The sequence below is a fragment of the Hemicordylus capensis genome, chromosome 3, assembly GCF_027244095.1.
Source record: "Hemicordylus capensis ecotype Gifberg chromosome 3, rHemCap1.1.pri, whole genome shotgun sequence".
NCBI classification, from domain to species: domain Eukaryota; kingdom Metazoa; phylum Chordata; class Lepidosauria; order Squamata; family Cordylidae; genus Hemicordylus; species Hemicordylus capensis.
In genome coordinates, this window is record NC_069659.1 from 133,502,354 (window position 1) to 133,515,563 (window position 13,210).

Here is a 13,210-nt window from a genome sequence, read left to right on the forward strand (position 1 = left end):
CCAATTTCTCTTCCTAAATAACCAATCCTTCAGATAGTAGCAACTCATAAATTTAAAAAAGGAGTAGAGGCATAACTTTAATCCTCTTTGGTCATCCTTCGGTGCTTATTACTACTACTACTACTACATTTTATATACTGCTTTTCCTCCAAGGAGCCCAGAGCAGTGTACTACATACAGAGTTGTTTTGAGAAGAAACTTAAGTGAAGTAGGTTAGGCTGAGAGAAAAGTGACTGGCCCAGAGTCACCCCCAACAAGTATCATGGCTGAATGGGGATTTGAACTCAGGTCTCCCCGGTCCTAGTCCTGCACTCTAACCACTACACCACACTTAAACTAACACAGCTGCTCTCACCATTGCCATCTGGATACTGCAGTGAAATCTGGCTGTTCCCCACTCGGCTGAGAGCCCTTGTGCTCTTGCACTTTGGCTCATGCCCCTGGCTCAGCTGGGTCTTATGTAGCCGTTACCTGGAAGGGGTAGAGCAGAAACCACTTCAGGGAGTATATTTTTAATACATTTTCCCCCTTCCTCTTGGGGGCAGTGCCAGGAGGTGCTCCCCTAGGAATCAGATTGGCCAGAGCAGCTTGAGTAGCAGCTACTCCAGCCAGTAAGACCAAAAGAGGAAGTTGTAAGCAGGGGAGGAGGGGTTTGAGGAAGCTCCCTTCGCTAGAGGATTCCCTGGCTGCTGGTAAGTCTGATTTTTTTCTAGCTTGGTTGTTTGGTGGGTGGAAGATGCAATCTCTGCTTTTGATTTCCTCTTTCTTCTTGCCCTTCTTTTCTGCTTTTCTCCCTGCCTTTTGCCTTAGATTTTTTGATATCTGCCCTCTCCCCCTCCCCCACAAAACTTATGTTTTCTACTTTTGCCCCTGTTTTCCCCCTCTTTCTGTTTTCCGCAGTGCTAGCAGGCTTGTATGAAAGGGGGTGGGGTAGGCTTCTGCCTCAGTGACCAGGTTCTCCCCTTCCCCCTTGCTTCAATGCCCACCAGCCACTACTGCTGTGAATATCTTACTGCTGTGAGGTGGGCTGCAGAGTTAGATCATAATAACGTGAAGGGTTGCAGAATGCATCAGTTTTCCACCTCCAGACCAGTGTGTGGAGCACCTTCCACCCAGGAATAGGGGAATTAGCCAACTAGGATAAGGCCTGCAAGACGTGAATGATTCACTCCTGAATAGCTACATGAAACATGCAAATGACTCATATTACATAATTTGCCTTTATTTTAAGTTTTAAAAAAGATATTATCCAACACACAACTTGTAAACAGATTAATGGAATATATTACAACACTTTAAGTGCTACTGGTTTGGAAAGAGGTTATTTTTGTAAGAGGGCAACATGCACAGGAGGTTTCAGAACTCCTGTGACTGACTATCTTCTACATCTTCTTTAGGTAACACTGACTTCTTGGGAAGAAGCTGCGCATGGATGTTGGGCATGACTCCTCCTTCAGCAATGGTCACACCTGAGAACAACTTGTTTAGCTCTTCATCATTCCTCACCGCCAGCTGGATGTGTCGTGGCCCAATTCGCTGTCTCTTGTTTTCATGAGCAGCATTGCCTGCTAGCTCCAGTATCTCAGCAGTCAGGTATTCCAACACGCCCGCCAGGTACACTGCAGCTCCTGTACCTATCCGTTCAGCATAATGACCCCTCCTCAGGAACCGCCCAATACGGCCAACTGGGAACTGCAAACCGGCCTTTTCTGACTTAGTTTTCATGACCTTTGCAGCCTTTGCCGGCTTCTTTCCACGTCCAGACATTCTGGCTCCTGCAAAGAACAACGAAACTGTTACAAAGCAATTCAGCAGCATGTTCTAGCATCATTAGGTAGAGGTAAATCTCTTTTGTTTGTCACCCAAAGCCTCAATCACCTCCTTTCTTACTTCCTTTAACTCTACGTAAAAACCCACCTTTCCCATTATTTTTAAAATTTATTTATTGAGTTTCTATACGGCCTGATATAGAAATCTCCAGGCAGTGTACAAGTTAAGACATAATATAAAACAGTTAGGATTCATAAAACAGATTAAAAATCTCAAGAAATAAAAACACATTAAAATTTCAATTGAAAGCTTGGGAAAACAGGTACGTCTTCAGGGTCCTTTGGAAATGCTCTTATTTAAGCAGGGAGCACATTCCAAAGTCCTGGGGCAGCCACAGAGAAGGCCCAGTCCAGAGTTGCGACCAAACGAGTCAGCGCCAACTGTAACCAAACCTCTCCAGATGATCTTAATAGACAACAGGGTACTTCTCTTAAGTACCCTGGATCCAAGCCGTTGAGGGCTTTATAGGTAATAACCAGCACTTTGTATTTTGTTCAGAAACATGGGCAGCCAGTGCAGTTCTTTTAGAATCAGTGTTATATGGTCCCTTCGGGTAAACCGAGAGAGCAATCTGGCTGCCGCATTCTGTACCAATTGTAGTTTGGGATCCAGGAGCACTCCAGGCTACATAGGTATAACTGAAGTACTCATATCTCCATGCCTCTATTTCTATTCCCCTTCTCTTGAGTCAGTTATAGAGTGGAGAAAAGAGCTGGTCTTGTAGTAGCAAACATGAATTACTACCTTTGCTAAGCAAAACCCACCTTGGTTTGCATTTGCATAGGAGACTATGTGGGGACACTGTAAGATATTATTCCTAGGGGATGGGGTCATTGCTCAGTGGAAGAGCATCTGAGGTCCCAGGTCTACTACCTGGCATCTCCAGGTAGGGCTGGGAGAAACCCCTGCCTGTAACAAAGAGCTGCTGCAAGTCAGGCAATACTGAGCTAGATGGACCAATGGTCTGACATGGTACAGGGCAGCTTCTTATGTTCCCATTTCTAAACTCCTTGGGACAGGGACCTGTCCCCTTATGTTTTTTTAAAATCCAAATACTTTGTTTAAGAGACCATCTTAGAGCTACCAAAGTTACTTAAATCTGGCTCTCAAAAGCTAGTTCAAGAATTGCCAGGCTTCATTTCCAAAAGATTGAAAGGTCTGACAAGCTACAGAAACATTTGTGAAACTGTGGACTAGATCCCAAGGACACTACTATTAGTGTACCCTGTATTTGGAGATGGGCTGTAGTTCAGTGGTAGACCATCTGCTTTGAATGGAGAAGGCTCAGAGTTCAATCCCTGGTATCTCCAAATAGATCTGGGAAAGATTCCTGTCTGAATAAAACCTTGAAAAGTGACTGCCAGTTTCTATGGACAATAGTGAGCTAGATCGACCTGTGATCTAAGGCATGTTCCTACAGTTGTCAGCGACATGTGGATGAGTCTTCTCAGTGGTGGCCCTGACCCTTTGGAACTTTGGCAACCAAGATGATCAGGGGCTTAGAGAATGTTTCTTATGAGGCAAGGCTACAACACCGAGGGCTCTTTAGTTTAGAAAAAAGACAACTGCGGGGAGACATGATAGAGGTCTATAAAATCATGCATGGTGTGGAGAAAGTGGATAGAGAGAAATTTTCCTCCCTCTCCCGTAGCACTAGAAACAGGGGTTATCCCATGAAATTGATTGCCAGGAAATCTAGAACCAACAAATGGAAGTACTTTTTCACACAACGCATAATCAACTTGTGGAATTCTCTGCCACAAGATGTGGTGACAGCCAACAACCTGGATGGCTATAAGAGGGGTTTAGATAACTTCACGGAGGAGAGGTCTATCAGATATAAAGCAAACCACTACTGTGGATTATCTAACATCTAACCAGCTTTACTTACTTTCCTCTCCTTTCTACTGTGGTCAGTATGTAGCTTTACTCTGCAACAAGCAAGGAAAGAAAGATAGGTGAACGGAAACGGTGGAGGAACAGAGCCAGAAAGCATTTCCCTTAGATCACTTAAAGGCAGCTGCTCTTAACAATCCTGGTTATGAGCATATACTATAAACAAACAAACAAACAAACAAATACTGAAGGCCCTTTCATATGACCAAGAAGCAAATAATTCATGTTTGTTAATAGTTGACAGTATCAGTCAAATTGACTCATTAAGGAGCAGAAGACATTCATGTTTTTACAGGAATTGGTTACATAGACCACATTAGGGAAACAAGTATTTGTGGGCAGTGCTGACATCAGAGAATCAGCAGCATCATGCAGAGGTCAAGGCCCACACCCCCGGTAGGGAGTCTATGCAGGGGTGTAGCTATAATCGAGCAGATGGGTTCAGAGAACCCGGGGCCCCCACCTCCACTCCTCCCTATTTCTTCATTATCTCTCTCACTCCAAGGGGCCACCAGGGAGAGGGGCGAACGGGCCCCCCTCTTCCCTAGCTATGTCCCCGAGTCCACAGTTGATCCCTACACCCCCGCCCCCAGCATGCTGCTACTGCTTTTGTTATTCTTGCTGGTTCATCTGCCATCTTCATGTACAAGGATAAATAGGCCAGAAGGAGAAACTGCTTCTGCTCACCTTGTCTCTCCCTTCGAGAGGTGATGTAGATTGGACCTAGAGAATGATGACAAACAGAAGTGATAGGGACAAGACTGTTTACTTACTAAGTGGAGAGCCCACCAGGAGCTTTCCCAGACAGCAGGCTTTACCACAGGTTTACTGCAAGTCTTTACTGTGAGTTCAAAGATGACCCCAAAAACAGATGCAAAAAGTGGATTTTTTTTTTTACCCTGGATATAAAATTGGGCCACACCATAACAGTGAAAAACCCAAATTGTGTCAAAAAACTTCTAGGACATCTTGCCTGCTGACCTCAAGTCAGCACTGTGTTCATATGCAAATAGCAAGATTATAAACTGGCAGTGTTTGTTGACTACAGAAACCTCCCTTCATTTGCTATCAACACAGAGAACCACCCATTCACAAGAATAATTACTTTAACCAGAAACTTACTTCTTGTTATATGCACCATATATAGAAAATCTTCTGATTCTATCACCAAATTTTCCGATGTTCTGCTCTCTCTCACTCTATTTGACTCTTCTGTCGGTGTCTTCCAATACCAAATATCTTTTTTCAACAAAAAGGTCAAGTTATTCTTCTGAAATGATGCACAAACTAAAGCAATCTTGCCTTCAGAATTCTGCCTAAGAATATTACAAACTTCTCTTATGTGCTTCTTCCTTTTTAAATGCCTCACCTGTAGCAAGCTCATTAACAGTTTCCCTTCAGCTGAAATCATGTCAGGAGCTTCAGTCAACCATCTTTCCTTTAGAATCATCAGAGAGAGAGAAACAAGAACCACTAGTATACCACTTGCTTGTCTGATAAGTCGGCTGTCTGCTCTTTGCTAAACGTTACACATTTGAAGCAAAATGTATTCCAACTTATTTACTTAGCCTGATTCACTATTATTTCACAGAGGGCCCTGCATTCAGTTCAAATATCCTTAATAGGTTGTGCTGCCAAGCAGAATGGGAAAGAAATCTCCAATAACCTGATCCATCTCAAGCATATTGTTATGACCTTACAGATGTCCTTTTCTATAATTAGTAGTTAAAGATAATCCCTCCATGGACACTGATCGTTTGAATTGTTTAAATGAGCATTACTGGCTGGTGACTAGAGCTACTAAGAACACCCTGCCTGGTTGAGTGGGCCTAGTGGAACAGTTTGGGGGTTGGAATATGGCCAGGAAAGAGACTGATGTTTACGTTTTGCACCTGGCTGACACAACTTGCTGGTTCCAAATGCATCCTGTTTGCTTTTGCAGGGGACTGATATTTCTTTAAAGACTAGTGCTGTTTCATCTGGATGCCTGCCTGTTTTCCCATGGCCAACCTGTATGTTTATAAATCAAGAAACATATATCAATAATAAACATGGTTTTCGAGAATTTTTTCTAGCTAGCTCTTTTCTCACAAGGAAACCAATCCTATAAAGGCAACCCTATAATATTCTCTGGAAAATTCTACAACTTGGAGTGGGAAGCATGAAAAAGTATTGTGGGTATTAATAGGACATATGATGGCCACAGAACTTTTACCACACAGTGGCTACATCTACGCATTTTAGTGGTGACTGTGACTGCTAACACAATAAATCTGGTCTTAAGACACCCTCATGTATTTCTGTATAGCCTATTTCGGAATAAGTTTCCATCCTAAACATGCGTAGGATTGCAGCTTGTGCTTGCAGCTTCTGGTCTGGTGCCTTTAAGGTACTTGTTCTGGGCTAAATGGGGGCAAACAAGCTGAAACTTAATCCAGATAAGATGTGTTATTGATTGGTAAAGCCAATTATTCAAATGATGAAGTAAACCTGGTCTTGGATGGAGTTACACTCCCCCTGAAGTATCCCCCCAGCTTGTGGGGGTAGGAATGATATTCAGGAGTATTCTCCTGGCGCGGTATTACTCCTGGACCCAGGGCTGTCCTTAGGGCATGGCCAGCAGGGTGACTGCCCCTGGCCCCACTTTTGTAGCCCCCATTAGAATTAACTGGAAGGGGGCCCCAGGCTAGCTGATTTGCCCTGGGCCCTGCACCCCACCAGGGCTCTCTAAGGACAGCCCTGCCTGGACCCTACATTGTTCTTGGAGACACAGGTGGCAGCAGTGTGCAGAAGTGCCTTTCACCAGCTATGGCTGGTACACCAGCTGCGATCCTATTTGCGAAGTAGGACTTGATCTCAGTCACCCATGTGTTGGTTACATCCAGGCTGGATTACTGCAATGCACTCCACATGGGACTGCCCTTGAAGATGGTTTGGAAGCTTCAGCTGGTCTAGAATGCTGCTGCAAGGATGCTTGTGGAGAGACAGGTATTATACCCATCCTGAGGCAGCTTCAGTGGCTGCAAATTTGCCTCTGGGCTAGGTTCAAAGTGCTGGTTTACCCCAAACCTTGCACAGCTTGGGGCCAGGGTCTCTGTCAGAGTGTATTTGCTGATAAGAATCTGCCAGGGCCCTCTGTTCTGCAACACTGGCTCTGCTCATGGGCCCACCACTGAGTGATCTGCAGTTGGCAGGGACCCGAGACAGGGCCTTTTCAGTTGTAACCCTTGGGCTTTGGAAAGCCATCCTGGAGCAGCTTTGCCCCACATCCTCTCTTAGTTTTTATAAAGTAGTATTTGAAGACCCTTCTTTTTCGAGAAGTGTTTGTTTTTTGTTATTTGTTTCGGTGGGTTTTTAAGCTTGATTTAATTGGGTTCCAGTTTTGAACTGCTTTTACCAATCTTATATTGCTCTACCTGTTATATTGTGACTTGTTATTTTTGTGAGCCACCCTAAGCAGTATTATACAGGGCTGGCAGGATATGCATATTTTAAATAAATAAACTAACAAGAGTCTCATGTGTAAAAATTAAGCAAGCTAGTTTCTCTACATTATCTCCATTCTAGGGAAATAATCACTTGCTAAATTTGTGTGCCAGATTGTATGCTATTCAAGGATAGGAAACAAGGTGGCAATCCACCTCCATGTTTTGTTTTTTGTTTTTTGGTAAGTCTCATTTATTTCTGAACAAACACACTTAGCATCAGAATGTCAGTGAATTTTGGTTTATAGCCTTACTAAGAAGCAAATTCAACTGAAATAGGTGGAAACTGCTTGCTTGTAAATACAAAGCCTGCCAGGGATTTATATAAGTTAGGGAACATGTCACCTCTTCCTAGATTCCATGCTAGCAGTTTGAAAACTGTTTATTGTTCCCCATCTTTGTCAGAGTGATTTTCTGAAACACTGTGATAGATTCACTGGAACCAACACTTTATTCAAGGACACATCCATCAGAAGTTGTTCTTGGCTGGTATAAAATATGCTTTTGACCTGTGTATATGCAGAAATAGCAATATAGATAGAAATAGGTAGTAATGGATGTGGTGTAGTTGATGGCCAAGTTCACAGAATGCAAGCTAGAAGTTTCTTTTATAGCTTCTGGAGAGACCTTGGTTGCTCATATTTGTGGATAGTTAAAACAGGCTAGATGTTGCAAAGTAAACATTTTACTGCTGTTTGTCAAATATTCCATCTTTTGCCCCATGGATGAATACATGTGGCCTTCCAGAGGTCATAAAGCAACCCACTACTTTGGATTCTTTAACGTAGCTACTTTTTTAATACTTCTGTCGCCAGAACATTCTAGCTACTAGACTGCAAATCTGCTGTTATGGAGGAAAAGTTTCCTATGAGAACTTGTACTTCTGTGTACTTTGCATCTTAGTTTATGTTATGCTGCATTTTTCTATGGCCTACAACATTCAATTGTATAGTTAATAACGCTGATTCAAGGCTCACCCAGCAGACCTTAGGCAAACCTTCCACAACATTATCGTCCATCGCTAACTGGGAAAGGAGACACCTTTTGAAGTTGTAGCTTTCTACAACTTAACATGTAACAGCAGGAGAGCAATAGACCTTATTCATCCCAGCTGTCACATTCCTCCAGTAGCTGTTGCTGCTGTCTACTGTGTGTGTGTTCACGTGTGTGCTTGTTTTAAATAGTGAGCTTCTTTGGAACAAAGCAGTGTGTGTGTGGGGGTGAAATCTCATTTTGCTATGTAAACTGTTTTGAGAACTTTGTTGAAAAGCAGTTTATACATTTTTCTAATACTTGTTCTATTTGTAAACCAGCACAAGATGTTTGTAGGAGGTGTTCTATAAGTGAAATAGTATTGATGTAATGCCACAGTGTTAGGATCATGAAGATGCTTTAGAAGAAATATGCAGACACACCCTTACAGAAGCTATCATCCTTCTAAGTAGCCTGTCAGCCTCACTCACCTCATGTGTATAATGAAGAGTAACCAGAACCAATGCTGCTCAGTGTGCAAGGGAGTCTCCCCTTCCCTCCATATTCACCAAGGGTTCTCAACAGTTACTGCCATGTATAGTACCTAATGTGAAAATCTATACAACTCAAGTCACTCTCCTTGACTGGGATTCTCTGCATGGTCAGATCATCTCTCCCAACAAGGTTACAGGTAGGGAGACTAGGGATTTCAGGGCAGCTATGTATTTCTGCAGCAGTGGTTTTAAAGAGACATCCTGTCAGTTTCGCACTTGACAGAGTGTGAAAGTTATACCTACCTGCAAATTCATCCTTGTGATGCATGCCTGTATTGCCAACAGGAAAGAACATAATGGCCATTACTGCATTTTGTAGCTCCCTTGGCATTCCAAGCACTTAAGAAGAGTATTTGCTGTGCACTAATTTCAACACAAAGAATCACACTACAGGGCTCCCACCCACTCCCCTCCCCAGATCACACACAGGTGGTCAGAATGGTTTGTTTACGTGTCCATAATTCCATCTCATTTCAAAAAATATTAGACAAATGATTGTGTGCTCTACTACAATGTTATCACAGTAAAAGGTAAAGTATGCTGCCAAGTCGATTTCAACTCCTGGCACCCACAGAGCCCTGTGGTTGTCTTTGGTAGAATACAGGAGGGGTTTACCACTGCCTCCTCCCACATAGTATGGGATAATGCTTTTCAGCATCTTCCTATATCACTGCTGCCTGATATAATACCAGCAGGGATTCGAACGGGCAACTTTTTGCTTGTTAGTCAAGCAGTCCCCCGCTGCACCACTTAAGATGACTGTTATCACAGTAGCCTACCAAAATCTGCAAAAGATTCTTGTTCTCAGCAACACGATTGTGGCATCTAACAGCAGGCAGACATTGCACTAACAGAAACCTGTACATCTTCATCCCCTCTTATTAGCCATGCAAGGAGGGCACTGTGCCATAAGAGCCCATCTCAGCCACACAATTCCATAGAATGTTAGAGTTGGACTAGGAGACCTCTAAGGTCCTGTCCAGTTGCCTGCTCAGTGGATAAAACTGCTACTGAATTGCTGACAGATGGCTGCCCAGCCTCTTGCTGAGTGGCTGCAGCAAAGAGTCCATCATCGTACAAGGCAGACAGTTCCACTAACAGCTCTTACAATTATGAACTTCTTCCCAATGTCTAGCATAAGCCCGCTTCCTTGTAATTTCAACCCATTGTTTCTAGTTCTGTCCTCAGGAGCCGAGAACAAGTGCACACCTCCTATGTGACAGCCCTTCAAATATCTGAAGGTGGCTGTCTTCTGAAGGTGGCTGTCTTCTCCAGGCTAAATGTACTTTGCTCCTTCAACCATTCAGTCCCTCACCATTTGTTGTCCTCCTCTGAATCTGCTCTGGTTGATCTCTGTCCTTTCTAAACTGCAGGGCCTAGAGCTGCACACACTGGCCAACAGTCCATGGAATGAAAGGCTGGCATTAGGGACCCACCAGGCTGCTGTGCACAAGTGCTCTTGTGCAGCTATTTAAAGCAGCCTGCATGCAGTTGTGCAGTGCAGCTCCCATAGAATATAATTGAAGTCACTGTGCAACTGCTTGCATGCTATTTTAAGTACTTGTGCAAGAGTGCTCTTGTGCAATGTCACCATGGTTGCCTTCCCCATGCACAGCAGGCCCGGCTCTAATACCAGTATTTCACTATGCTGAACGTGGGCAAGTATTCAAAGTGAGGTTTGATCAGAGCAGAATAGCCTGGAATGATTACTATTTTTGTTTAGCTGTTTGCTCAGAAGGAGAGACTATAGCCAAGTTTGATAGCCTGGAAGTTTTAATACTAAAAGCTTTTAAATTATTTAAAGTGCAAAGGATTTTTTCAGGTTCTCTTTTTCTTCTAGTCCTTAAGTCAGATTTTAGATCAGTCTGATCTACATGCAATCAAAAACCAGATCCACTGGGCTCTTCTTGGGAAGCAGCAGTGTGCGCTGTTTTCTTGGGAAGAAGCTGCGCATGGATGTTGGGCATGACTCCTCCTTCAGCAATGGTCACACCTGAGAACAACTTGTTTAGCTCTTCATCATTCCTCACCGCCAGCTGGATGTGTCGTGGCCCAATTCGCTGTCTCTTGTTTTCATGAGCAGCATTGCCTGCTAGCTCCAGTATCTCAGCAGTCAGGTATTCCAACACGCCCGCCAGGTACACTGCAGCTCCTGTACCTATCCGTTCAGCATAATGACCTCTCCTCAGGAACCGCCCAATACGGCCAACTGGGAACTGCAAACCGGCCTTTTCTGACTTAGTTTTCATGACCTTTGCAGCCTTTGCCGGCTTCTTTCCACGTCCAGACATTCTGGCTCCTAAAGAGAATGAAGGAAAAGGTCCCTTTAGTTCAGCTTAAAGAGTTTATACAGCAAAAGCCTCACTGATTCTCCTATTAGTAGTCTCAAGAGTCATTAAAGGATGAGCACCTGAATACTGCAGGTGCTATCAATTGTCTGAAATCCTAGATAGTTTGAGCTGTTTCCAGATCTTCCTTCACCACATTTCTATAGTAGTCAGGTTTCCTATGATGAGAATTCTCATTTCAGGACTATCTTACTAGTCCAAGGTAGAGGAAACACACAAATGCTTTTGAGATTTCCTAATGAAGGTAGAAAGAGTTTAACTTCAAGTGACAGTATATCACTCAGTGGCAATAAGTATTAGTAACAGCTATTTGTAAGCCACCATTAAGAGGATGCTAGTTAATTCAATTTATCCCGATGAGGCGAGTCTCACAATCGGTGAGGGTCTCCAAAATGAGGTCAGCGGGCTTGGCCCATTCTCTCTGCAGACGATCCAGGCTGCAGCCCTGGGTGACTGGATTGGTCACCAACGTGACTACTGGCAGGGGCTGTGGGGATCGGGGGCCATGTGACCCCCAGAAGTTCCAGGATGCTCCTAGCAAGCACATGGGGCATCCTGGAGAGACCCTCAGGGTTGTTTCAGCCTCCCAGTGGGGATCTCCTCATGTGTTGCTATGGCACAGAGCCACGCCACAGCAATACATGATCAAAAAGATGGGGTTAGTGGAGCGCTCGCTCCACTAACCTCATCTAAGGGGAGGGGTAAGTTAGAGGATTACCCGCTTTGGAGGAGCCAGTAGTTCTCGTGTTCTGCCAAAATTGGGCTAGGCTCCCTTAGCCCAATTTTGGACAATTGTGAGAATAGCCTAATTATTTTAAACCTACACTTGTACCTTTTTACATCCTTCAAGAATCTTTTAGATAGCTACTTAGGGCTAGGGCAATACCAAGAACCACATCTCTATAATAAAGAAGAACACTATAGTAATTGAATAACAGCTACTTAGAGAGGAAACAAGTACCTTTATGCTTATATGCAAACTGATGAACCAAATATTTATTAGATTTCTTTCTATAAGAGAGCATAATCACAACATATGCAGATTAGGTTGTCAGTGTTATTACCTGGGTATGTCTTTTTATAGAAGTACTATTGACAATACAAAGAAAGTTCTAATACTTAGTTCATCAGGTTAACAGTTTGATCTACAAGTATTAACAGATAATATTTATAGATCAAAGTAGCTAGAAATAGTAATTAGTAATATTTTAACCACACCCAAGACGTCTCTCCTACTGATTTCTAAAGCAAAGGTTAGGATTCATTTCCTGATAAAGACAGAACATGCATAGAGCACAATACATTTTTTGCCATAGATTCTATGGAGTAACTAAAACTAACAACAACCCTGCAGAATTTCACATTCCCAACTTTCATAAACAGCTAAACTTAAGCACAAGCTATTTGTCTTACACAGTGACTCAACACAAACAAAACAATTTGCTTCTAAAACACTCACGTTATCCTCTTTTCTATAGGATTCAAAACAGCTACTTTCCTCTGAACAGTTAAGTTTCTCTTTGATTTAAATAGCTGCTACCGCTCCTTAAATTCTTGTTTGGAACTAAAACACAAGATCCATCAGCTGTGTTCACTTTGCCATTAGTTCTGACTTTAGCAATGTTGATTTCACCTTCATTAGTCAAGCTTAAGATTCCAGTCTGCTTACTGTAGAGAAGTCCCATTGAGACTGACAGGTTGTGCCTTATTGCCATCATCTCACCTTGAGAAAGCTATTTTTATGTTTGAGGGAAGAGAAGGGATCACATTATGAAGAACCTTGTAATACTACAATGTGTGCTAACAGTTTAAATGTCTAACAATATAGTTGTTCATTATCAAATTTATTGTGACATAATAAGCCTCTATGGACTACAGTCCACTCCAAACATACATGGGAGTGGAGAGTTGAACATAAGACTTGTTGGGTTCATTACTTTAAGCAATGTCTCTTTATTTTAGAGTAATAAAGTAGTAAAGTGAATTTTTATGCTAGTAAAGTCATAGTAAATTTTAGTTAAATGCTAGTAAATTCACTTTTCTAGCACAATTCTTGTGCAGTTAATTCAACAGGTGTAGTTTTTTTTCCACAGTTATGGACTATTGGAGAAAGCTGCAACTGTTG

At 42.9% G+C, this 13,210-nt stretch overlaps 2 protein-coding genes across 2 annotated transcripts; both read right to left on the bottom strand.

Moving 5' to 3' along the window:
- Positions 1 to 1,201: 1,201 nt before the first annotated feature.
- Positions 1,202 to 5,070, bottom strand: LOC128352188 (late histone H2A.2.2-like). Its single transcript, XM_053312518.1, has 4 exons — positions 4,849 to 5,070; positions 4,414 to 4,449; positions 3,722 to 3,761; positions 1,202 to 1,775 (listed from the first exon to the last, which is right to left on the bottom strand). Exon 4 carries the CDS (start codon positions 1,765 to 1,767, stop codon positions 1,357 to 1,359), a length of 411 nt encoding a protein of 136 aa, XP_053168493.1. The 5' UTR covers positions 1,768 to 1,775; positions 3,722 to 3,761; positions 4,414 to 4,449; positions 4,849 to 5,070; the 3' UTR covers positions 1,202 to 1,356.
- Positions 5,071 to 10,492: 5,422 nt separating this feature from the next.
- On the bottom strand, positions 10,493 to 12,700 carry LOC128351427 (histone H2A, sperm-like). The gene is made up of 2 exons (XM_053310957.1): positions 12,545 to 12,700; positions 10,493 to 11,036 (listed from the first exon to the last, which is right to left on the bottom strand). Exon 2 carries the CDS (start codon positions 11,026 to 11,028, stop codon positions 10,618 to 10,620), a length of 411 nt encoding a protein of 136 aa, XP_053166932.1. The 5' UTR covers positions 11,029 to 11,036; positions 12,545 to 12,700; the 3' UTR covers positions 10,493 to 10,617.
- Between the last annotated feature and the right edge of the window lie 510 nt (positions 12,701 to 13,210).